The sequence below is a fragment of the Hypanus sabinus genome, chromosome X1, assembly GCF_030144855.1.
Source record: "Hypanus sabinus isolate sHypSab1 chromosome X1, sHypSab1.hap1, whole genome shotgun sequence".
NCBI lineage: Eukaryota > Metazoa > Chordata > Chondrichthyes > Myliobatiformes > Dasyatidae > Hypanus > Hypanus sabinus.
Window position 1 is genome coordinate 36,404,626 of NC_082738.1, and position 27,234 is coordinate 36,431,859.

Below are 27,234 nucleotides of genomic sequence, written 5' to 3' on the forward strand. Positions count from 1 at the left end.
AAGTAATATTCAAATTCAACTTTAAAAAAATACTTCTCTATCTTAATATAACTTATGGTACATTTTATGCAGTCCACTGTACTGCTGCTGTAAAACAAATTTCATGTACATGTCAGTGATAATAAACCTAATTCTGATGGTTTTGAATACTCATGAGGCTGGAGGTGTATTATTAGGAAACTTGGTAAATACAGCCCTTCCCTATCCAGTTTATCCACAAATTATATTAAATCTATGTAGCTGAAACTAGTTACAAACCAAAATTACACCCCATCAGAGAATCCAGAGATCACTGCAAATGGGAAATTAGAACACACAGAGACATAGTCCTGCTGAATTGTTTATTTATAACATTGCAAAGTAACATTCTCTATTGTGAAAATGATGGGAATTTACATTTTGCAAAAAAGTATGGCACAAATCAAACCTGGGTAATAAGAGGAAATTCACAACTCATTTACATGCTAGAGAGTATATTAAAGCAAAGAACACTTCACAAAGCACAAGACAGTCAACCATTTTCTTTTAGTTACATCTGCTTTGGAAAACACTGGGTCCTTAGCCCATACACTGCAAGATCACCATATAGAGAAATGTCAAGGTTTTATGCCAAAATACGTATAAAAATAGTTTATTGAAAAAAACAATGTTTGTGGAAATAATTTGAAACAAAATCAAATATTTTGACTTTTGTTTATATACACAGGCAACCAATTATCTCAAACATCCTCTGGACATTTCAAAATGGTTCCCTGATCAGGAGGATGGAACAGAGAAATTTTAGAATGAAGTTCCAAAGTTAATTTCTGACCCTAGTTTTCTCTGGAGTTACCAATGGTTATTGGGATGGCTTCTAAAATGCCCTTGAAGCAAGCATCCTTCATTTGGGCCCAGACCACATTTGGGTCTCTGAACATGAGTACAATAGCTTGTGCTTGGCCATCTGCCCAAATACCAATAATATCCCTTCTCAACCAGATTTTTAGGCCAGTAACACTGTACAGTGATGATAAACTGCACCTGAAGACTTGTCCCTCTAGCCTAATGGACATGGTCTGACCATTTAAACTTAGCACAGGTTAGAAAACGAGCCTGTGATTCTAATTTGTGATGTTCAGATTTATTCAAGATATAACCTTAATCCTCTAGATTATTGGCAGCATTATCTTGTGCCAATTTGGCAGGCACACAGGCTACCACTAGGGACATATATATATATCAATATATCCAGTTAAGCTAACCTTTCAACCCCAAATATATTTTTGATTTTTAAATTTTTTTTACCTGAAATAAGGACTGTTTTACCTGAAGAGATGTAATTAATATTTGAGACAACATTAACAGAACATTTAATACACAATAAAGATACTAATATTTTCTTCAACACTTCATGATCTTCTCCTACCCCTTGAATGGTAGGCTGGTTTCAATACTTGATATTCATAAATAAAAAGAAATGATTGTTATTTTAAGCAAATCTTGATTTTATACCTATAAACTGCAGAAGAGAACACACTGCCAATCACCCAGGAAGCATTTCAAAGAAACTGATGGTTTAGGAGTTGGTTGACTATTTATTCCTTTCCATAGATGCTGCCAGACCTGCTAAGTTTCTCCAGCATTTTGTGTGTTACTTTAAAAGTTGTTGGTGAAGTTACTTCAAGGAATTTGTCAGGTTGGAGGCCGGTGACTAGTGGTATGCCTCAGGGATCTGCACTGGGTCCAATGTTGTTATATACATTAATGATCTGGATGATGGGGTGGTAAATTGGATTAGTAAGTATGCAGATGATATTAAGATAGGTGGCGTTGTGGATAATGAAGTAGGTTTTCAAATCTTGCAGAGAGATTTAGGCCAGTTAGAAGAGTGGGCTGAAAGATGGCAGATGGAGTTTATAAGTGTGTGGTGCTACATTTTGGTAGGACTAATCAAAATAGGACATACATGGTAAATGGTAGGACATTGAGGAATGCAGTAGAACAGAGTGATCTAGGAATAATTGTGCATAGTTCCCTGAAGGTGGAATCTCATGTGGATAGGGTGGTGAAGAAAGCTCTTGGTATGCTGGCCTTTATAAATCAGACCATTGACTATAGGAGTTGGGATGTAATGTTAAAATTGTACAAGGAATTGGTAAGGTCAAATTTGGAGTATTGTGTACAGTTCTGGTCACCGAATTATAGGAAAGATGTCAAAAAAATAGAGAGTACAGAGGAGAATTACTAGAATGTTTAAAAGTTTACGATTCAATATTAGCTGTAATTAATAACAGGACCCAATTTAAATGTTTGAAACACACCCCAGTTACCATTAATTTTTGATTTCTTAATACTACCAATATAGGTTCCTTCAAATTTGACTGATTTAACAATGAGCTGTTGTACCCCTGCCTGTTTTAGTAAGGTTGGTCATCTTCAATAAAAAAAACTTCCCAATGACAGCTAGTTGAATTCCCACTACTATTATTTCTTCACAATAAAAGATTATTGAGACAGGTATATTCTAATTTTCACACTCAAAGGAAGTGTTTTTCAAAATCTACAGCTGGGGGAACATGGGGTGGATTCTTTGTCTCTGCTAAGCAAGCTGATGGTCAAGGTAGTTTATGGACACCATGGCAGTGTAGCAGTTAGTGAGGCACTATTACGGCTCCGGGTGTTCTGAAGTTCAGAGTTTAATTCTGGCAGCACTCTGTAAGGTGTATGTACGTCCTCGCTGTGGAATACGTGGGTTTCCCCCTGGGTGCTCTGGCTTCCTCCCACAGTCCAAAGACCTACTGGCTAGGTGAATTGGTCATTGTAAATGATCCTGTAATTAGGTTAGGGTTAGTTGGGGGTTGCTGGGCTGGTGTGGCTTGAAGGACCTACTCTGCACTGTATCGCTAATATAAAATAAAAATAAAATACTACAGGCCGTGGTAGGGAAAACAGAAATGTGAGGGCAAGACAAGGGGGCATGGGGTTAAAGTAAATGACATAAAAATTATAGTGTTGCGGGTGGGAAAAAAAAATCACCCAGAGAATGGGGGAAGGTATGGAGCTCTGCCTGAAAGCAGAAACACTCAACACATTTAAAAAGCAGCTGAGTGTGCATTTAATACACAATTATCAAAGCCTATGGATTGAGAGCTGGAGGGTGTTATTAGGCTCAACAGCTTTTGACCTATGTGGGCCAATTAGCTGCCCCTTGTATGGTTCTGTATAATAAGTGTACATTTCAAAAAGTGAAGGGAAGAAACACTCAGAGTTCACTTGACATTAGTACCACAACAACCTACCTTAAAATAATGGAGATAACTTGTACTTTGTGCCCAGATGAAAACTGTTGGCTGACTTTAAGTTAAATACCCCAACGGTGATTTCCATTGCGATAGAATTTATATAACTGGTCTTCAATGTATGATGGATTTTTTTTGAAGCAAAGAGTTAGATCAAATAGTTAAACAAAAATCTATCTTTATGGGGAGTCCCAGAAAATTAAGCACACATAAATACAATCTCACTCAACTCTTCAAAAAGGGAGGGAGGCAGAAGAAAGAAAATTACAGGCCAGTTAGCCTGACCTCAGTGGTTGGTAGATGTTAGGGTCAATTGTTAAGGATGTGGTTTTGGGACATTTGGAGGCACATGATAAATAGGCCAAAGTCAGCATGGTTTCCTTAGGAAAATCTTGCCTGACAAATCTGTTAGAATTCTTTGAAGAAATAACAAGCAGGATAGACAAAGGAGTATCAGTGGATGTTGTGAACTTGGATTTTCAAAAGTCTTTTGACAAGGTGCCGCACATGAGGCTGCTTAACAAAATAAGGCTCTGGATCTTTATTCGCTGCAATTCAGAAGAATGAGGGGGGAAATCACATTGAAACCTACTGAATGTTGAAAGGCCTAAATGGAGTGGATGTTTCTAATGGTGGGGGATTCTAGGATGGGAGAATGCAACTTCAATTGAGGGATGTCCATTTAGAATGGAGATGAGGAGGAATTGCTTTAGCCAGAGGTGGTGAATCTGTGGAATTCTTTGCCACAGGTGGCTATGGAGGCCAAGTCACTGGGTGAATTTAAGGCAGAGGTTGATAGGTTCTTGATTAGTCAGGGTGTGAAAGGATACAAGGAGAATGGGGCTGAGAGGGAAATGAATCAGCCATGATGAAATGGCGGAGCAGACTCGATGGGTAAGTGGCCTAATGCTGCTCCTATGTCTTGTGGTCTAAATGGGAGAATGACCTCAAGGCACCAAGTAGGCTACTCTAGCAAAGTAAAAATATTGGAAATATGACCATTAAAATGTGATATACCATAATTATAAAATAGTTCTGATCTATACAATGATTCAGATAATTGGTGGTGGTGGTGGGGGGGGGGGGGTTCGTATGAATCTTGTGTCATGATCAAGCCTGGGTGAAGAAATCAATAAATGGATTTACCAAGTACAGTTTCACAAACTTATTGCTCAGTATTTCTTAATTACTACTGGATACAGTAACAGCTCATGTACTTGCTGTCACTAATTATGAACCACTGAGCAATATGGATTCATGGCTTGAATATATGGTCTTGAGCTGATATTGCCAATCAACACATTACTGCACTGGCCATCTGACTCTCCCAGTGGGTGAGAACCCTCACCTAAATCAGAATATAATCTCGCTTCCCAGTGATAAGCTATTCAACTTGGGTATCAATTTCCTTTAGCTCTTGGAAGGTAAAAAAAAATGTCTTACAGATCAGGGTTCTTTAGGTGTCTGCTAGGTCTCTATTAAGCCTATTAAGCATAATTCAGCAGTTATTAATGCAAAGTGGGAAAACCTTCACAGTTATGGATTCAATGGTCATACTGAGGACACAAAATTATGGAAAATAAAACAAGCATCAAAGAGAACAATTTTGATGTTTGAAGAGCAACATTACCTTTAGCTTAAACATATGGTTTAAATGCAAACTCCATTATCCAACTCACAGCATGACACTGAGGGGTAGTGGAATTGCAAATCACATTCTCAAACTTACAGTTGAGGCAGAGGCTATAGAAAAGTGATAAAGACATTCTCCAAACAAGCAGAACTATCAATTTTAAAAGGTCAATACAATTAATTACACAAATGTATTCTTGCTTTTCACAAAAATAATCAAAGAAAACAGCACTGTAGTACAACTGGGACATTTAAAGCAATGTACAAATTTTGTCTTCAAAATTGATCAACAAAGCTTTAGAAGCTGTTAAAATGATTTGAATTCTGAAATTAAGAGATTAATAAATAGTTAAAAATAGCATCTAAAAGCATATTAGGTTTTATGTAAAAGAATCTGGGCCTAGCAAATAGTTAAATAAAATCTATCTTTATGGGGAGTCCCAGAAAATTAAGCACACAGGCTATTTTGACTTTAAGAAAAATACGAAAGGCTTTAACACGCAAAGGAACAACTTCTTTTGATCTTAAAATAGCTTTAGGTTAATAAAATGACCTGTAAATGTGGCAAGCAAACACAGTCATGATAGAGCCAGGTTGGGAGATTCTAGGCTCTGCTAAAGAAATTCAAAGAAAACCTTGCGCAAAGGACACCTTTTTAACTTAGATTTGATCCAACCTTCTTCTGTAAAGGAAGACAAGAGGATGTTCATGTAAATCTTGTCATAGACTACCAACTCAAAAATGTACAGAAAATTTCATATACACCATTGATAACTGGTTGCTGACATTAAAAATAATGGTTAACTTAGAACATTATTTCTGTGTGACCGAGGCACCTACCAAACGGGACAAAGCCAAGGACCTCGTAGTTGGAAGCAGAATACAATCACAGTACTGTTGATTGACTATTTTGGTTTATCAACAATGTGTTTCATTTCAGTTACCAATCAGGGCCACATTCATCAGGTCATCATCATCGCCGATCAAAAATGCTGGACTGGGGCGGGATGACCTTTCGGAGTTCATGGATGTGCTCCCTGCCATGGACAAGGATTGGTCAGTTGTTATAGGAGACTTTGACCAACTTTCTGGCTTAATGCTCGAGTGAGATTTTTTCTTCTCTCTGTCTCGGTCCCGGTCCCGATCCTTGTCCTTCCCTTTCTTCTTCTCCTTTTTGTGCTTTTTATGCTTCTCCAAACTATATTCGGGGAGCGGCCGGACATCATCATCTGAGCTGGGACTATTCTGGTGGGACTTCTCTGCAAAGGACGACCCCGACTCACTGCCACTATCACCACCTTGAGGGGTATAGGCAGGGGACTTGCTGTAACTCGGGGAACAGCGTTCGTGTTTCGGTGTTGAACCACTGAACAAGGGTGAGCCATAGTTCTTTGCTCCAGTTATCTGTGGCCTCAAGCCGTCACCACTGCCATCATTCGGTTTCTGCAAGGTCACCTTGGCCTTGATGCTTGGTGAACCACCATCATGTTTGCTAATGATGATTTTTGCCACACCCGTTCCTCCACCATTCTTAGAGTCTGAGGATTTCTTCCCGCTGTCACCAGAACCCCCTGAGACCGAGACCTTGGATTTACTTTCTTTGTCGCTTTTCTCACGTTTTCCCTGGTAATCCACTGGCGACATGTTGTGTTTGGATGGGATGTTATGAGTGGACGACATCGTTGATGCTGCCATTTGACCATCTGCACCATCTTCGGAACTGGAACCACCAACACCACCCACACCATGTTTCAGTTTATCAATCACTGCTGTCAGAGATGGCTTCTTGGTCCGACTGGGAGACTTTCCTTTGATTAAATTTCCGTGAGCATTTTGAGATGAAGACATCGAGGAAGCAGAAGATGATGAGGATGACGAGGATGATGATGAGGAGGAGGAGGAAGATGAGTTTGGAGGCTTCTGGCTCAGGGAACTGGAAGATGCCATACCAGAGGACTGCTTCATGCTTGAGCTAGAACTGGACCCCGACATGTGAGAGCTCCCTGAGCCCGAGCTGACTGGAGACTTCGCCTTTGTTGGTGGAGTCCCCGGAATGGGCTTCAAGGGCGAAGAGAGTTTCTCTGAGTTGCCCGAAGGTCTTGAGTGTGAGGGAGACACATTGGGCTTCCCTCCGGATGGATTGGCCAGGGAAGAGGATGACTTGACCTGTGGCTTCATTTTGCTGCTGCTGTTACTGGACATGCTGCCGCTGCTGGTCAAACCATGCTTGGTGACCGGAGAAGAGCTGGGCTTTCCCATGGACTGCAAGGAGCTCTTGGACTGACTAGAACTGGTACTACCTTGCCCTGGATACAGGCTACTGCTGCTCATTTTTGAGCTGCAAGAGCTCTCAGACTTGCTGCTTTTCAACTTGCTTGAAGAGGAATTGGAGGAATGGGAGTGATGACTTTTACTGCTGGATGAGGGGCCAGACCCGAACTGACTGTGCGAAGACGACTTGCCGACAATCTCCTTGCGAATCTGAATTGTAATTTTGGGGATGGGGGGCGTGGCCACACTGGGTGGAGTCTGCGACCGCCCGGAGCTCCCGGGGGACTTGGAGCCAGAGGTGCTGGCAGGGGGTGTGAAGGGACGACCCGACACGCTGTGAGATGGAGACTTGCTTTCAGAGTCTGTTTTCTTGCGCTTTGGAGGCTTTTCTTTGTTCTTCCCATCACTTGACGGAGTCCGAGTACGCTTCCCGGGTTTACTGTCAATGGCCATTCCAGACAAACTGCTGCTCCCTCCGCCATTTCCTTCCTTGCTGGATCGCTGTTTCTGGGACTTGTCCATTTTCGCAACCTCCACTGTGCTCAGTAAAGGGCTCTGATTCCCCGAGTGTTCCATCCCCTCCGATGATCCTAATGATTTAGTGCTGTTTGTAAACATACTAAAATCAACCATGTCAGTGTGGCTGCTCCCTTTGGAACGTTCTCCTGTGTCACTGCTCATTGCCTGCACATTCATTGAGGCAGACCCCTGTGAGGGGAAACTTTTCATCTCATCCATATCACCACTTTGGCTGTTCTCGTCAAAATAACTGCTCACAAAATTGTTCCCACCTTGATTTTCCAATAAAAAATCTACTCCATCAGGAAAAAACTGGTTTGATGAGTCACTATTTGGAGTGGCAGTGGCGTCCGCTATTAAATCTGCAGGGTCAGTGTACGCATTCTCATTGCTTCCAGCCTGGAAGACATCTGCATCAAACGTACTGTTGACCGCAGAATCACGGACAGGGGTCCCAATGGACTGACAGTCATCCACAGAGGCAGCCAGCTTAGTAGTTTGCTCCGCTATATCTGACAGAATCTCTGTAACATCAGCTCCAATACTGTCCGTGCTGGAGAGGCGTACCATTCTCTGTGCGCCGGATTGCTGGGAATGCACCACAGTTGGAGGGTATGTCGTAGGAGGAGTGTTACACTGACTGGGGGCAGGGGTAATATGTGGGGTGTCCAAAGTATCTCCAGCCAGGTTCACATCAAAGACACTGTTAGGGGCATCGAAGTCCATGGAGATGAGCTCTCTCTGAAAGTCCTCCTCAGTCTGAGGTTGCTTGGGTTTATCTGTCTGTGACCGTGTCCTCTTCTTCTTCTGCTTTGTGCTGCCCGAAGCGACATCAATTCTAGGTGAGCTGGAGGAAGAGTTCTGCCTCTCCAGGGGGCTGCTGCCATACAGCGTGGAGAAATCTTGGCTTGGGTTGTCCTTGAGCAGATTCATCAGCATGGGGTGGTTCTTGGTATTACTTGCAGGGGAAGAAACCGGCGGGGGAGTGTGGCCGGGTGGGGTAGGACTCGAACCAATGGAAGAGCCTACGCTCCCCGTGATCTGAAGTAAACTAGTCAGGATTGGGTTCTGGTTGACCTTAAAGGAGTCGTCCCCATGTCCAGATTCGTGCCTCTCCTTCATGCCCTGTAAGTTGAAGATAGTGGAGATAGGCCCAGGAAAGGTGTTGGTTGGCGTGGTGGTGCCGCTTGGTGGGTTGTTACCCAGCTGTGTGCTGTAGCCTGGACTGCTGGGAGGAGGCGGGTTTCGCTTCAGCATATCCTCCACTGTTTCGGCAATGAGTGGCAAAGCTGGGGTGTCTGCTTGGATGGTCTCAGCCTTGCGGCGGATGGCTCGCATAGTCACTGGGATGGACATACATCTGAAAAACACAGGGGGCCAGAGAAATCACTCACACCTGCCAGGAACTTATCAAACTGTTAGGCTACACCAAAGAGGAATTCAATGAAGAACTTCTTTATCGAGAAAATTCTGTGACTGCACACAGAAAAGTCCAAACCCTCCAAACCCCCCTACCGTTAACAACATGTAAAGGACAATTGGATCAGATGGGTTTAAAAGGAAGTGGGCCAAATAGAACTAGCTTAGTTGGGCATCTTGGTTGGCATGGACAACATGGGCAGAAGGGCACATTCCGTGCTATATGATATACAAGCTTTAGAGACAGCCTCTTCCTCTGCACTAGATTTCTGAACAGAGAATGACCCAGCCTACAAACACCACCTCACTATTTTTACACTACCCATTTAATATTTAATACCCATTTAATAATTAATATACATTTCTTATTGTAATTTACAGTATTTTATGCATTGCACTGTAATTCTGTCACAAAACAAGAAATTTCATGACATTCTATTGATACTAAACCTGATTCTGATTCTGTACAATACTAAATAACTATGAATTATTAAAACCTTCAGTGAAGACAGGTATCCCACTGCATGTCAGATAATTCTTTTATTTCCACTGCCCAAGTTATTCTTATTCTAAAGTATAAAAAAGGCTTTATCTAGATATCTGGATGGGAGCTTTCTTGTTCTGCAGCTGCAGTGGTCTGGTAGCAGCTGTATTACACTGCTATCTTAGTTGCAATCATGTTAGCATAGTTGATTAGGAACAGAATACCCTGCCTAAATCGCCCTCAAGCTAGAGCTTCTCAGGTCTATGTCTGTCTTAAATCCGCAATCCCTTCTCCCATTAGACAACCACAGAATATTACCTCCAAAATTGAAATTAATGCCAGAATGCTCCCTCAAAATGGGTCTTGAATTACTTGGTGAATGTCCTCATTCCCCCCCCCCCCACCCCCCACCCCCCCCCCCCCCCCCCCGATCTTCTGCCACATGTTTCTCGAGGGCAAACCAAGTTCAGAGAAAATACTTACCTCTGCACCACTCTGGTAATGAAGTCATCAGTGCAGATGAGGGCATCTGAAAGTCCTTTATATAGCTTACAGCTAACTTGCCTGGAGTCCAGTACATCCATCACAACTGGTAAAATAAGCAGCAGTGAAAAAAATTAAAAAGGAGAATAGAAGCTACCCCCGAAGATCATGACTACAAGTGGTGATTTTTTTTTTAAAAACAAAAGGTGGTTTCTCAGCGGCAGAGCAACTGCTTAAAATAAAAATGAAGCTTGGAAATATTTAAGTGCTTTAAACTCTGGTAATCCACACCCTGAGGATTAGTGCCATACTGACAGATTTGCTGGACTAGTGTTTATTACAACTATTACAACCCCAACACAATTTTAATCGATTAGTTTTTTTTAAAAAAGATGTGACACTGTAGGACAATAGATATTCCAGTTAACATGATGAGTTTAAAGAGAGTGAAGGAAACATCACCATCAGGATTTCTGAATAATCAAGAGTTGATTATCATAGGTGTAATGTACCTGGGGATTGAGACAAGATTAAGCAAAGCTCAATGGTAGAGCAGAACAAGAGGTTCTCAGATGCAATCAGGGCATCCCTTCTCTGACAACAACAGTGTAAAGAAACAGAGGGAGATGGGGAGAATTATTTTCTAAATGCAGAAAACCAACACTAATAATGCAGCCCAAATGGTCATGGAAGTTCAAAAAGTTACAGGGCTAAGAGGAAAGATCAGGGGAGTGAGATGAGTTGAACAGTTCTACTTTGGAAGCAGCACAGGCAAAGTAGGTTGAGTGGCCTTTTTAAAAAAATATAGCTCTAGTCTACAATTCCCTCGGCTTGTCCACACGTTGAATCTGTTGCCTGACTTGAAGTGGATGGGAGGATCCTAGGCTAAATGGCTGAGCTAACAAATTTCACTGCAGAAGGCATACTGAGTCATCTAACAGAGCTGCTCCTTCACAGCACTAGTGATCCAGGTTCAATCCTGACCTCCAGTATACCTCTGGTATTTGCATGGTTTCCCCGTGGCAATGTGAATTCCCAGTAAGTGCCCTTGTTTCCTCCTACACCCTAGACATGTACAGGTTGGTAGGTCAATTGCACCTAACATGTAGGAGAGTGGTAGAATCTCTGGGCACTGAAGGAAATGAGCAGGGAGCATAGGATTTCTGTAAGTGGATGTTTGATGGCAGGTGCAGGCTCCATGACTCGGCAACCATGGCTGGTCAAGGTGGTGCCACATCTCACCGAGTATCACAGATGACAACAGCCACTTGGTGTAGGTCCAGTTAACAGCTGTGTGGCTTCTAAACCTTTACAGCACAAGTCAGAGGGGAAATACTTGGAGGAACAAAAATGCATTCCTGTCACAACACCAGACCATTTATTGTTGTGTAAGTAGTTACATAGCTTTAGTAAACAAGACTACATAGGCAGAAATACTCAGTAGCATACCACACACAAGGGAGTCATTGACAGGATGCTGGAAGGAGAGGCTGAACCTGGTGTCAGTCAGCGGGCACACTTCAAACTGCAAACGGCCAGGCAAATCTGCAAACACACGATTCACATTGCAATGATAAGAACACTGCAGCAAAAAGAACATCCAAACTGCTATTCAGATAGATAAAATGGAAACTCGATTCAGATGTGATAATATCCCAGTTTCCTCATTTTGCTGACAACTGTGGAATTTCACATCAATGAGTGGCACTTCAGTCTTGGAGCTGTGAGAGATTGCAGATGCTGGAATCTGGAGCAACACACAAGATGCTGGAGAAACTCAGTCTAGCAACTTGTGTGGAGCTTCGAAGTTGCTCTGCATATTCATAAACTAACACATTATAAAAATCAGTGATTTTTACACTGGTGCACCCTTGCAGGGGAAGTAGCAATGCTATTGATCTCAAAGACTGGAAGCATCATTTTTGGTAAGAGTTTTTTTCAAGTTCCAGGACAAAACTAACTTTTCAATCCTTTCACTTTAATTCTACCTTTTAAACTATATCATATCCTTTCAATATACTGTGCTACCATACCCCCATCACACCTCATTTCCTGCCAAATATGTACAAAGCCAGGATCTCTCTAGTCATTTTAGTCCTTCAGTCAGCACTCACTCTTTAAAATATTTTGCATCAAGACAGTTTCAACCTCTTTGTTCCTTGTTGTTTCAGAGGATTCCTACACCCAGTGGACACTTCATTAGGTAAAGGAGGGTACCAAATAAAGTAGCCACTGAGTGTATGTTCCTAGTCTTCTGCTGTTGTAGGCCATCCACTTCAAGGTGTGACATGTTGTGCATTCAGAGATGCTCCTCTGCACACCATTGTTGTAACGTGTGGTTATTTGAGTTACTGTTGCCTTGAACCAGACTGCCTATTCTCCTCTGATCTCTCTCATTCATAAAGAGGTTTTGCCCACAGACCTGCTGCTCATCTAATTTTTTTTTTCTGTTTATCACACCATTTTCTGTAAACTGCAAGGACTGTTGTGTGTGAAAACTCCAGGAGATCAGCAGCTTCTGAGATACTCAAACTACCTCATCTGGCACCAGCAATCATTCCAGGATCAAAGTCACTTAGATCACATTTCTTCCCCATTCTGATGTTTGGTCTGAACAACAACTGAGCCATGTGACCTTGTCTACATGCTTTTATGCATTGAGTTGCTGCCACATAATTGGCTGATTAGATATCTGCATTAACGAGCAGGTGGTCAGGTGCATTTGGTAAAGTGGCCACTGAGTGTCATAACAATTTTTATTTAAAGTGAAACACTTGAGTATTGATGTAAATTTACATAAAAGCTTTACATGCTGGAAGTTTATAGCAAGTGAGAACATACATGGAGAAAGTTAAAAGTCTTGGTTGATGACCTTTCAAACACATTTTACATTGCAGAGTAAGAGACATAAAATGCTGGAGGAACTCAGCAGGCCAGACAGCATCTACATGGAATCATTTACATTGCAGAGCATGGAGGAGGGCAGAGACCAAGAGAGACCGAACGAATAAATGGTGGTGGTACTGGCTACGAGAGCATGAAGAAAAGTTTTAATAACAGCTAATCTGTCTGGAGTTGTTGTATGCAGGAGATGACTGACAGCAGAGACAAAACAAAGCTGGAATTGAGTGCCATAAACAATGCAGTAGCTGGAAATCTAAAATAAAATGGTAGATCAGCAGAGTGAAAATGGGAATAAAGGTTACAAGTTAACAACTCTGCATCAAAAGGTTGGTTACCTGAAATTGTTAAATGCAGCAAAAAGGCCTGAGGGCTATAACATGCCTTGAACTTAGCAAGATCAGAGAAAGTTTGCTGGGAGGGAGAATTAAAATGACTTCCAACTGGAAGCATGACGTGAGCAGCTATGACCAAAAAAAAATAATGGAGCTCCTTGCTCATGTTCACTCATCATTGCTGTTTCCTTGCACACACTGGGGTCACTGTAAAGATGCAGAGTTGTTACAACTATAACCTCCTCCCACCCACTTATTGTAAAGATTACATTCTACTCTCCCAGTTCCTCCCTCTTGTGCTTCTGTTAATAACTTCCCTCACCGTGCTTTTAAGAGGTTTTCTGTTTATCTAACCATCATTGACATCTCTCAGCCACGAATGTTCCACTTCCTGCACTTTTGCTCTCACCCTTTCTTCTCCTATCCATAGCAAAGATTTCCTCTTCCACTACACAACTTCTACATTCAACAGATCTTCTCCTTCTCCCCTAGCTTTCAGCACTCCAAACTGTTCCTTCTATAATTACCTGCTAATTCCATCCTTTCCACAGCACACTTTGATGCAGCCACAGGAGATGCAACCCCCTAGCCTTTTACCACTTTGCTTTTCAGCAGCCAATGACATCAATATGCCTTTCAGATGAAGTGATTGACAGGTGTAGTTCAGCTTACTGCATATGGCATTCACTGTATGGTCTCCTCTATTACAGAGGAGCCAAATGGAGATAAGGTGATTGTTCTGCAAAACACCTTTGTTCAGTCTGCAAGTGTTCCTGGGCTTTCAGTTGCCTTTCTATACCGCTACTAGTCTGATCTGTCTGCACCCTTTGACCCAAATCATCTATGCGGACCAAGGTGCCTACCTGAGCTAGTCCCATTTGCCCGAGTTTGGCCTGTATCCCTCTAAACCTTTCCTCCCTTGTACCTGAACAAAAAGAAGAGAAGGAATTTCTTTAGCAAGATGGTGGTGAATCTGTGGAAGTCATTGGAAGCTAAGTTATTGGGTATATTTAAAACAGACATTGACAGGCTCTTGATTAGTAAGGGCATTAAAGGTTATGGGGAGAAGGCAGAAGAATGGGGTTGAGAGGGTAATAAATCAGCCACGATCAAATGGTGGAACAGACTTGATGAGCCAAATAGCCCAATTCTGCTATTACATCTTATGGTCTAATTCTTTCTCCTTGCATCTTAAACCTATGCCCTTTAGTTTCAGATCCAACTATGCTGGGAAAAGGACTGACCATCTCTGCCCCTTTGTATTTCATAAACCACATTTTCCAATTAGGAATATCATAGGCTTGAGGACCTAATATTGATGTCATGATCTTCAATGTCATCCTTTCCCATTTGTATGAGAGCCAATGAAAGGTATTAACTCATAATGTTAAGTCTATTCTTCTTTCTTCACAGATACTGCTAGACTTGCTAAGCTTTCTTCTTCCAGTTTTCTCGTTTATATCAGATGTTGTGTTTCATATTCAGTTCTAGCACTGTTCTTCCCCCCCACCTTTTTCCCTCTGTTCTAATTCTTCATCTTCTATTTCTATCTCTTACAAGCAGATCAGGTGCAGTAGCCAATATTTCACAGTTCCCCTCAGACAGAATCACCTTCCTTTAAGTCAGAATACAATCCAGTCCTCATCATGGGACTAGCGGTGGAAAAGGGCGAGCAGTTCCTGGGTGTCAACATCTTTGAAGATCTATCCTGGGCCCAACATATTGAAACAATTACAAAGAAGGCACACCAATGGCTATATTTCATTAGAAGTTTGAGGAGATTTGGTACGTCAAGCTAATTTCAAAAGATATATCATGGAGAGCATTCTATCGGGTTGCATCACCATCTGATATGGAGGGGCCAATGCACAGGATCAGAAAAAGGATCCTCATCACCCAGGACATGCTCTGTTCTTATTACTATCATCAGAGAGAAGGTACAAGAGCCTGAAGACACATAACATTCTAGGATAATCTTTGACGCCTGTACTAATCAAGAACCTATCAACTTCTGTTTAAATATACCCAAAGACTTGGTCTCCACAGCCAACTGTGGCAATTCCACAGATTCACCACCATCTGGCCAAAGAAATTCCTCCTCATCTCTGTTCTAAAATGATGTGCTTCTAATCTGAGGTGGTGCTCTCTGGTCTTGGACTCTCCTACTACAGAAAACATCTCTACATCTACATCTAACGCCTTTCGTTATTCGGTAGGTTTCAATAAGATCCCCTATTCTTCTAAACTCCATTGAATACAGGCAGTGATATGAAGCAAATTGTTCAGACTTGAATAAGATGCTGAGCCTGACTGGCATTGAAAGGCAAGATCCAACCTAGACACTATCAAAAGGTACAGCTGACCCAATACCTGCATGTCACATAGTTGGTTTCTGTCACATTAAAGTGGATAGCTAGGTTCCACCCCCTGAACTCAGCAACAGGTTACTGAAAACATAAAAAGTTGCCATTACCTTCCTTCAGCACGGTCCTTTTCACACAGCTCCCAATAAGAGTGTTGTACGCCACTTGGTGCCGGATAAATTCCAAGATCCGAGGCACTTGAGCTGGGTGCCTGAAAGGAATTTTCTGAAGCATTGCACCTTGTAAACACCTCCCATTGTGGATTGGGGCATCCTTGTTCAGAAAATAGCAATGTTGTTGGCCTGGCAAAGACTGGAACAACAACAACAATGTTTTTTTTATGCTGTACGTACAATCTCAATGGCGAAACAATGATGATTTGACACAATTAGCAGCATGCATTTATCACTGATTTTAACCGAGGAGGATATGTGTCAAAGTGCAGAGCTGTCTTCATTTCTCCCTCCTTCCCTTAATTCTGCTCAAGGTAAGCATGAGTGAGAGCTACTACTGCGTGTCTGCCACCTGAGACTGCTCAAATAAAACACAGTACCTAAACATGAATTGAAACAGCAACCAAAACTGCATTAAACTATCAACCAGCTTCATGGAATTCAAAGCCCTCCAAAACTTATTATTGGCTTATTATAGTTACATGTGCAGAGACATACAAAAACCCTTTTGGTTAATGACAACAATTACAGAGGAAATCACAGCCAAATCCAGTGCTGTCCTTCAAAGATACAGAACATCACTGACCAATATTTGCACTGTCCATTGACCACAGACCATAAGACAAAGTAGGTTTAAATGAGGTCCACCGTCATTCAGGCCCAAGGTCATCAAACACTCATTTTAACCCTCTCATTCCCAGGATAATTCTTTCGAACCTCCTCTTCAATGCCAGTACATCCTTCCCACAATGAGACCCAAAGATGCTCACAATGTCTACTGCTGCAATCAGTTAAGTCAGTAAGTAAATACATATTAGTTACTAAACCAATAATGTTTCAAAGTAAGAGACAGATCTCTAAATCAGATTAACATTACAACTCACAGCATAAAAGCGCATGTTGTGTTTCAAAGTTGAAGAACTGTCATCCTTCCCCGAAAGTACAAATTGTGTGATTAATTCATAAAGTGGAACTAGAGTGGTAGGAGGATCAAAGAGAGTGACACCTGTCCAAGAAAAAAATACACCAGGAAATTAGTGAAGATCCCCCAATGCCAAATATAGTGGGAAAAAAACATGGAACATTACTGTTAAAAATTATATATTAGTTATACTGGGAGTAATGTCTGGGGTGATTCCCAATCTAAAAAGTATAATGAAATTCATAATTACCCATTCCTTTCAATTTTACTCATGCTTGTCATAAGTTTATCATAATGGTCCAATAGTGTCAATAAGTTGCAATGGAAATAAATACGGTTCTTTCTGCTGTAGTACTAATCTTCACTACTAGATGGCACTTGTTTAGCATGATACCTTCAGCTTGATGTATATTTCTGAAATTGAATTTAAAGTGATTCCTAACACAGACCGTCATGTTAACTGAAATACTTGAATTTGGATAAGGATATCAAAGTTGATTTTAAGATTCAGCTTGTCCTCCAAAGATTCATTCTCGTACTCTGAAAGGTTCATCTTCTGCAGTAGAATTGCTCTAGTTTAATGCCTGAACTTTTGTCCATACACAAGCCTGGAGGTGACCACAGGAAGTTACTTAGGGAAAACGCTAAAGCTGGTAGTATAGTATGTGAAAAGAAACCTACAGAATAACAGAAGGCAAGTCTGATTCTGTCCTCAAACTGCTGCTGCTTTCTGCCTTTGAACAGATCCCCAAGTAAATTCTTACTGGCTCTTTTTAAATTCACCCTAACTTCAACACATTGAGTTCAGTTGTTTTGTCTAAACCAAAATCAGGTGACTTAGCACAGCCAAAGTCAGATCAGTGAACCATCTGGCAACCTCTTCTGCAGAACCTGCCAATTACTTCCCGCACCTGATTTTGGTTGTGCTGGGTAATTCCTGGGTTTTTGTTCCACAACATTCTTGCATTTATTTTCGTGTGGTCACCATGCCTTATTGTTGCAAGTTCCAAATTATTAAGTGACTAACAACTGTGGTGGGATTTAAACTCAGGTTTCTGGATTGTCCCCCCCTTCCCTCACCCACTCACCTGCCAACTTGCACTCTGTCCCGGCCCCCACCTTCTTATTCTGGCTTCATTCCCGTCAGATGAAGGGTCCCAGCCCAAAACATCAACTGTTCACTCTGCTCCATTGATGCTACCTGACTGAGTTCCTCCAGCAATTAGTGTGATTGTCAGTGTCAGCCTCTAGATTACTAGTGGTATAGCCCAACTAGTGCACTATACAAATTAAGGTCATTATTGAAGAATGGAAGATATTGGATATTCTATGAAACGTCTGAATAGAGCAAACACTGAGAAACAGTACTTTGAGCCAATGTACAATTTTCATCAAACCAGGCTTGAAATTCTGGCATACTGGAGCACCTGCTGGTGCAACCAAGGAAAATTGGATGTAGCCCCTTTCATATTTATCGTACCCCTCAATGGCTTTTCAACAAACTAACCTAAATAGCTCTGAAGTTTCTGAATGCAAAAAGCTGACACAGGAATTGGCTGTGGAAACTTTAGGAAGAAGCAGGCTGGCAGGTCCACACTGTTGGCGTTAGTCACAGAAGAGAAGGAAGGTGTGCTGAAAGAGAGAAAAGTTTGGATTACTGTACAGATACCAGTCAGCCAAACACAGAATCAAAGGCACCTACAGCACTTTAGAGTTTGCATGCTCTAATATTGTCAAAAGCTTATCTTATGACACACCAAGTCATCATTGGTGCAGGCAATAGGTTTTAGAAGTCACATAATTAGTTAAATGGAGATCACCGTATTGAGTCAAGGTGTTTCAATTGATTGTGGTAAAAATACTCCTGTATGGAAGGTCTAGCTGCTGGTGAGTCAGTATCCTGGCAAAAACTACACCACAAAGACAAAAGAACACTTCAAGCAACTCTGCAAAAAGGTTACTGAAAAGCACAAGTCAGGAGACGGATACAAGAAAATTTCCAAGTCACTGAATATCCCTTGGAATACAGTAAAGCCAATCATCAAGAAATGGAAAGAATATGGCACAGCTGGAATTCTGGCTACAGTAGCTGTCCTCAAAAACTGAGTGACCGTGCAAGAAGGGGACTAGTGAGGGAGGCCACCAAGAGACCTATGACAACTCTTGAAGAGTTACGAGCTTCAGTGGCTGAAATGGGAGAGACTGCACATACAACAACTGTTGCCCGGGTGCTTCACCAGTCACAGCTTCATGGGAGAGTGGCAAAGAGAAAGCCACTGTCGAAAAAAAACTCACACAAAATCTCAGCTAGTTTGTCAGAAGGCATGTGAGGGATTCTGAAGTCAGTTGGAAGAAGTTTCTATGGTCTGATGAAACCAAAATTGAGATTGTTGGCCATCAGACTAATAGCTATGTTTGGCATAAGCCAAATACCGCACATCATCAAAAACACACACCACACCGTGAAGCATGGTACTGGCTGCATCATGCTGTGGGGATGCTTCACTGCATCAGGTCCTGGAAGACTTGTGAAGTTGGCGGGTAAAATAAATGCAGCAAAATACAGAGAAATCCTGCAAGAACACATGATGCAGTCTGCAAGAGAACTGCAACTTGGTGGTAGATTCATTTTCCAGCAAGACAATGACCCCAAGCATAAAGCCAAAGCTACACAGGAATAGCTTAAAAACAAAGTTAATGTCCCGGAGTGGCCAAGTCAGAGTCCAGGCCTCAATCCGATTGAGAATTTGTGGCTGGACTTGAAAAGGGCTGTTCACTCACAATTCCCATGCAATCTGAGAGAGCTTGAGCAGTTCAGTAAAGAAGAATGGGGAAAATTTGCAGTGTCCAGATGTGTAGAGCTGATAAGAGACCTATCCAAACAGGCTCAAGGCTGTAATTGCTGCCAAAGGTGCATCTACCAAATTTTGACTTGACGGACATGAATACTTATTGCAATTATTAAACACAATAATTGATTGCATAAATTTAGACCAATTTGTAGAAATTTGATTTCACTTTGACATGAGTTTTCTTCTGTTGATCAGTGTCAAAAAAGCCAAATTAAATCCACTGTGATTTAATGTTGTAAAACATGAAAACTTCCAAGGGGGTGATCACTTTTTATCAACACTGTAAATCAACCATGATTGAATGGTGGACTAGAATCGATGGGCCAAATGGTCTAATTTTGCTCCTACATCTTATGGCCTTATTCAGGTTTTGAACCATCCTGCACTACTCTAATCATTACCTCAGCATAGCAACAGCAGGACCTATTTGAACTGCAATTAACTTAGTTTTTTTTTTGTTCGAATTGCGTTCTTCTATAAGTAATTGCATAACTTATATTTACTGTGTTTGTCTTGTGAATGTTGGGTCTTTTACATTGCACCTGTCATACACATACTTATGCCTCTAATAATGAACTTAACTTTGGTCAAAAACCAAAGTCCAAGTCTGACTTTAGAGTCAGGTAGAGCAAAACTCTCCACTGGCAGTAAGATTGGAATTTGAATGCTATTTAAGACATAGTTACACTTTCCATGCACCGTCGTGTTAATGCTAATTATCAATCTGTATTGGGACCATTGCCATTCACAACAAAACCATACCATGGGAATACATGGTTGAACAATAATTGGTATGTTTAAGAATGGTTTACTTTCCATCCCATAAGCCCCATGTGCCAGCAGTGTTTTCTTACCCTTTGTTGTCTGTGGGATGGGAGCCTGTGATCAGGGGAGCGATAGGCAGTTTGCACATCCCTGTGGGGCCCTCAATCGTCACAAACACATTCATGCCCAAGGATCGTGGAACTATACAGGAAGAAAACAATAGGCCACAAATAAAAAAACATCAACAGAATGAGAGAAATTAAACAGAGGTGTGAAATTCCTGATAGTATTGCTCGTTACCAAAATTAGCAAACAATTCTGTTTATGTTACAGACCTTCCAACATTGGAGTCTATGAACATAAACTAAATCTATTATCAAATATGCATAAAAAAGAGCTTTGCACAAGTTTTCTGAAATTCTTATCGTGCAACTATGATAAAATTCTAATCATTTAACTTCCAGTCCTAATGAAGGGCCTTGGCCCAAAACGTTGACCGCTTATTCTTTTCCATAGATGCTGCCTGACTTGCTTCTGGATTTCCAGGATCTGCAGATGCTCTTGTGCTTCATCCATGTTTTTATTTAATATACGGGTTAACGTTCTAATTACTACATTCAATGTGCTGGTTGGGAGCACGTCAGGAATTGAGATATTCAAATAATGTGATGATGGAACTCAGCAGGTCAAATTGTGTGTTTGTGTTTGGGGGGGGAGGGGGAAAGGGGTGGAATGGGATTGTTGACCCTGCATCAGGATTGAAATATTTCACTAAACTTATAAACCACTTTATAATCAAAGGATTTAGCAAATAACACACACACAAGATTTTGTAAATGCTGGAAATCCAGAACAACTCAAACAAAATTCTGGAGGAACTCAGCAGGTCAGGCATCATCTATAAAGGGGAATAAACAGCTACATTTCAGGCTGAGATCCTTCATCAGTTTTCAGCCTGAAACATCGATAGATGCTACCTGACCTGCTGAGTTTCTTCAGAATTTTGTGTGCTTAGCAAATAACAGCTGGTTCTCATTCTAACGTTTATATGGAGTCTAAGAATACCAACTACCAGAGCACAAGGACTAAAGACATTAAGTCCTTTATTAGGTTGCCTTAAGTTGTTACAAGCTTTAGAATCTAGCATGCAAGGAGAGAACAGAGATAGTTTATTAAATGTGGTGAATATGAGCAGCTGCATTCCAAAGGAGACAGATATGGCTAGAGCTAACTGACAGAATCTAACTATTTGTGCCTTGAAGAAAAGTCACATGCTCTTTATAGATAAATAAGAATGTTATCACCATTTTACTTCACTGCAAGTGGTGGTGTACGAGTCAGATGCAGCATGGGATAGATGAACTAAAGGACAAAACTAACTGATGCATGCTGTATAACTGATATTGAGAGGCAGGCTGAACTGAGCAAATGGGTAGGCAGAGCTCAACTACACATTCAGCTTGGCCATGGGGTAGCAGCCAATTAAATACAATTTTTTGGGATTAAAGTCTCCAAACTTTCGTGCCAGCAGCTGTAAATAAGACATTTAATAAAGTGAATGAATTGCCATAAACACAGAACCACAATGTCCAAAGCAAGGAGGAAATATGGTATGAATATAAAAACTGAAGTATGAATGTTAAAATAGCATGGCCTGGAAAGTGAAGGTTGCCATGCCAGGAGATTTAAGACAACAGCAACAAAAATAAAATTGAAACAAAATATTTTTATTCAAGTAGTTAGCACAACCAGATCCTGCAAGTTTACCATTTAATTCTGTAAATATAAGTCCTGTGCCAGCCAACAATCTCACTACCTGGCCTGAATTAGTAAATTCAATCAGATTCTGGAAACCCGAGGTGAAACCTCTTGACTGACACTGATATTGTGTTGAAAGAGCGGAGCACTGTTGGAGGTGCTTCCTTTAGATGTAAGAATAACTAAAGTTTTGCCAGTTCTTTCCAATAGGCAGAAAGACTCCCAATGACAATTCTTCGAGGAAAATAGTGAAGTAATTCTGTGTGTCATGGCCAATATTTATCATTCAACCAATGCTACCAATTTACATGACCTTTTCCCATCACAAGCGCTAGCTAACAGGGAAGATTCATGAAGTGAGTCTACATTCATGAAGTGTAATGTACTGTGAGAAGCTAACATTAAATAAACAATGTGTTTGAAAGGGACTAAGAGACCTGGGTTTATAAACATGAGATTCTACAGATGCTGGAAATCCAGAGTACCATACACAAAATGCTGGAGGAACTCAGTGGGTCAGGCAGCATTACAATTTGGCTGTTGTAGTTCCTACATTACGAAATTGCTTCACTAGTCAGAAAGCTCCTTTATAAACCCAAGCTAACACACACAAAATACTGGAGAAACTAAGCAGGTCAGGCAGAACCTATGGAGGGGAATAAATAGTTGATTATATGAGCTGAGACCTGTCATCAGATCCTGAAGGGCCTTGGCCCCAAATGTTGACCGTTTATTCATCTCCATAGATGCTGCCTGACCTCGAATTCCTCCAGAATTATGCATGGGTTCCTCTGGATTTCCAGCATCTCCAGAATCTCGTGTTTGTAGCCCAGGTATCTGTTATTCCCTTTCAAATACTTATTTAATATAACACACAAAATGCTGGAGGAACTCAGCAGGCTGGGAAGCAACTTTGGAAAAGACTGCAGTCGATGTTCAGGCTAAGACCCTTCAGCAGGACTGGAGAAAAAAAAAGATAAACAGTAGATGTAAAAGGTGGGGAGAGGGGAAGGAGAAACTCAAGGTGATAGGTGAACCTGGAAGTGGGAGGGGTGAAGTAAAGAGCTAGGAAGTTGATTGGTGAAAGAGACACGGGGCTGGAGAAAGGGGGAATCTGATAGGAGAGGACAGAAGGCCGTGGAAGAAAGAAAAAGGGGGAGGAGCACCAGAGAGAGGCGATGGGCTGGCAGGGAGATAAGGTGAGAAAGGGCAAAGATGACGGGGAATGGTGAAGAGAGGGCATGGGGCATTACCGACTTCAAACTCTCCTCTCCTTCACCATCCCCTTTTTAATATTGTCAATTCATAAATGCCTCTTCAGCCCTGGTCTCAATGGCTCATTACAATTTGAGAACAATCTTAACTTTTGAGGGGAAAGAAAAGCAATGCATTTTGGAACCGGTGCAACACAGATTTACTGGAATGTAATTTGTTTTTTCTTTTTTTGTATTTGCACCATTTGTTGTCTTTTGCACATTGGTTGTTTGCCCATCTTTCGTTCAGCTTTTTCATTGATTCGATTGTTTCTCTTTGTATTTACTGTGAATGACCATAAGAAAACAAATCTCTGGGTAGTATATGGTGACACATATACTTAGATAATAAAATTACTTTGAACTTCATGGTTTAAACTATGAGTGTTCATACAGACATACTCATTGAGATTTAGGTTTGGAGTCCATTTGATCAAAGGGGAACTTAGGATAGATAGATTTTTAGTGGATTAAGTCCAATATAAACGAACATGGCATTAATTTCAAAGAAAGGCCCTTTAGAAACCAAGTTGGAATGGAAGGCTTTTGAAGGGGATCAATGAACAGTAGACAATGTTAAGCCAACTGTTTTTTTTTTAAAAATCAGGGTAAGATTTAATTTGCACAACCTAAAATATTAAGTGATATGGGCAGAAGTAGGGGGTGTGGAAATATTTTACCTGATAGCAAATTTTGACTGAATAGCCAACTGGGTTTGAGGCTAGAGGGGCTGAATGGCCTATTCCTTACTTGCCTATCAACACAGAAAATGGCCTGAAAGGTTCCAAAAGAGCAAGTCCCATCAGTTCCACTGTATTCCCCAGTAATCCTGCAAACCCTTCTCTCTCTCTCCCAGACCCATGAATTTCCTCTTTGATCCTATGTGATAGTCACATACATAATGGGGTAATTTAACATAGCCAGTTAGTTCACTAATACACTTTTGGGATGTTTATTATAGATACAGCATGGTAACAGGCCCTTCTGGCCCAATGAGCCCATGCTGTCCAATTAACCTACTAACTCATACGTCTCTGGAATGTGAGAGAAAACCAGAGGAAAACCATATTGTCACGGGGAAAACATGCAAGCTCCTTACAGACAGCAGCAGGAAATGAACCTGGGTTGCTGCCAATGTAATAGTGTTATACTAATTGCTTTGTTACAGTGTTGCCCCTGTGGGTGGAAGTCCATACAATCGAGGGGAGAATGCTTGGTTTCTACTTGGACACAAGAGTGAAAAAACTCAATGCACATTCAAAACAGCAAGTACAATTGACAGCTGATTATCTTGATTCAAAATGAAATCATAGCGCAGAACCACTTTAATACTCTAGCCTCACAGAAACCTAATGCCCCTCAATATATACATATCAGAAAAAGACTACAGCAGGAGTGACGAAACTTTTTGAGACCCTATGGCCAAATTGATGATAATCTTTGAAAAAATTCTCATGTGCCATGGTAATTTTGAGCACAGATTAGCATAATTAATGAATTAGTAACAATAAATGTAGTTTTTTTTTAAAAAGTGAAAAAGGGATGAGTCTTGTTACCTATTTACATAAATTCATTGATTTACTATTAATAAAGGTATAACAGAAACAGCTTGGAACAAATGAAACATTTTAGAAAAGCTGTTCAAAAGTTACTAATATTAATCTTTTAAAAAGACATTTGAAAAATAACAATTCCTAAATAATATTGTAACCACTTAATATCCAATTAGGGATAGGGAGTTAGGTGCGAAGCTGAAGAGCAGGACCTCCAGGGTAACAATCTCAGGATTGCTACCTGTGCCACGTGCAAGTGAGGCAAGGAACAGAAGGATTATAAAGATTAATACGTAGCTGAGAGGATGGTGCAGGAGGGAGGGCTTCTGGTTTGTAGATAATTGGGCTTTGTTCCAGGGAAGGTAGGATCTGTTCCGAAGGGATGGTTTACACCTGAACTGGAGCGGTACTAACATTCTTGCAGGGAAGTTTGCTAGTGCTTCTTTGGGGGGGGGTTAAACTAAATTTGCAGGGGGCGGGGATCCAGAATGTGAGAGAGGATAGTGAGTGGAAGAATAAAGGACAGGTGGGGACTACACGGTTCCGAAATATTAAGTGTGTAGTTGAGGAAGGTGGGGCGGAACAAGTGATAAGGAGGACTCATGTACAGAGGGATTGTCTGACGGAACATGGAGTTAAATGTGTTGAAAGAATAAGTAAATTTAGGAAGGACAACAAAATTCTAGGGGCGTATAGCCCGTTGGGAGTTCGGGGAGCTGGGTTAAGCACAATAGGCAGCAATTCAAACAGAGAGAGGAGAAATGGGTTAAAAATTCTATATCTGAATGCACGAAGTGTCAGAAATAAGGCGGATGAGCTTGAAGCCCAGGTGCGAATGGGTAACTACGATGTTGTTGGGATAACAGAGACATGGCTGCAGGGAGATCAGACCTGGGAAATGAATGTACAAGGGTATATGTGCTAACGTAGGGACAGAAATGTGGGCAGAGGGAGTGGGGTGGCCCTGTTAGTGAGGAATGAGATTCAGTCCTTTGCAAGGGGGGGACATAGGGTCAGGAGAAGTAGAGTCTGTGTGGATAGAACTGAGGAACAGTAAGGGCAAAAGGACCCAAATGGGTGTTGTCTACAGGCCACCAAACAGTAGCATGGATATTGGGTGCAAGTTGAATAGGGAGTTAACATTGGCATGTGGCAAAGGTAATGTCGCAGTAGTTATGGGGGATTTCAACATGCAGGTGAACTGGGAGAATCAGGTTGGTGCTGGACCACAGGATAGGGAGTTTGTAGAGTGCCTACGGGATGCATTCTTGGAACAGCTTGTACAAGAGCCAACCAGGGACAAGACTATTCTGGATTTAGTGTTATGTAATGAACAGGATTTGATAAGCGATCTTGCAGTAAAGGAGACATTAGGAGGTAGTGATCATAATATGATAAGCTTTTATCTGCAATTTGAGAAGGACAAGGGCAGATCGGAGGTGTCAGTGTTGCAGATGAACAGGGGAAACTATGGAGCCATGAGGGAGGAGCTGGCCAAAGTTGACTGGACGGATAGCCTAGCAGAAAAGACAGTGGAACAGCAATGGCAGGTATTCTTGGGAATAATGCACAAGGTGCAAAATCAGTTCATCCCCCAGAGAAGGAAGGATTCAAAGTGGGGAAAGGGGCCACAGTGGTTGACAAAGGAAGTCAGAGATTGCATAGCATTAAAAAAAAAGGAAATATGACAGAGCTAAGGTGAGTGGGAGGACAGATGACTGGGAAGTTTTTAAGGAACACAGAACTTAACTAAAAAGACAATACGGGGAGAAAAAAATGAGGTACGAACGCAAGCTAGCCAGGAATATAAGGGAAGATAGCAAAAGCTTCTTTTAAGGTATGTGAAGAGAAAGAAGATAGTTAAGAACAATGTTGGGCCCTTGAAGAACGAATTGGGTGAAATTGTTACGGGAAACAGAGAAATGGCAGAAGAATTTAATGAGTACTTTACATCTGTTTTCACTAAGGAAGACACAAGCAATCTCCCAGATGTATGGATGGGCCAAGGACATGGGGTAACAGAGGAAATGAAACAGATTGACATTCGGAAGGAAATGGTGTTGAGAAGACTGATGGGACTGAAGGGTGACAAATCCCCAGGTCCAGATGGTCTGCACCCTAGGGTACTAAAGGAGGTGGCCCTGGAAATTGCAGATGCATTGGTAATCATTTTCTAATGTTCCTTAGATTCAGGATCAGTTCCTGAGGATTGGAGAATGGCTAATGTTATCCCACTTTTTAAGAAAGGAGGGAGGGAGAAAACCGAGAACTAT

At 41.4% G+C, this 27,234-nt stretch overlaps 1 protein-coding gene across 2 annotated transcripts in view; it reads right to left on the reverse strand.

Annotated features, from left to right (window-relative positions):
• Window positions 1-335: 335 nt before the first annotated feature.
• The window catches only part of med1 (mediator complex subunit 1), a 56,894-nt gene continuing 29,995 nt past the window's right edge, over window positions 336-27,234 (reverse strand). For both annotated transcript variants that reach the window (XM_059956383.1, XM_059956384.1), the window contains 7 exons: window positions 20,487-20,598; window positions 18,288-18,412; window positions 16,743-16,864; window positions 15,796-15,997; window positions 11,536-11,631; window positions 10,087-10,192; window positions 336-9,060 (listed from right to left, as the gene is read on the reverse strand). In XM_059956383.1, the coding sequence (XP_059812366.1) occupies window positions 5,847-9,060; window positions 10,087-10,192; window positions 11,536-11,631; window positions 15,796-15,997; window positions 16,743-16,864; window positions 18,288-18,412; window positions 20,487-20,598 (3,977 nt within the window). In that variant the 3' untranslated portion in view covers window positions 336-5,846. The remainder of the gene's footprint in view (window positions 9,061-10,086; window positions 10,193-11,535; window positions 11,632-15,795; window positions 15,998-16,742; window positions 16,865-18,287; window positions 18,413-20,486; window positions 20,599-27,234) is intronic.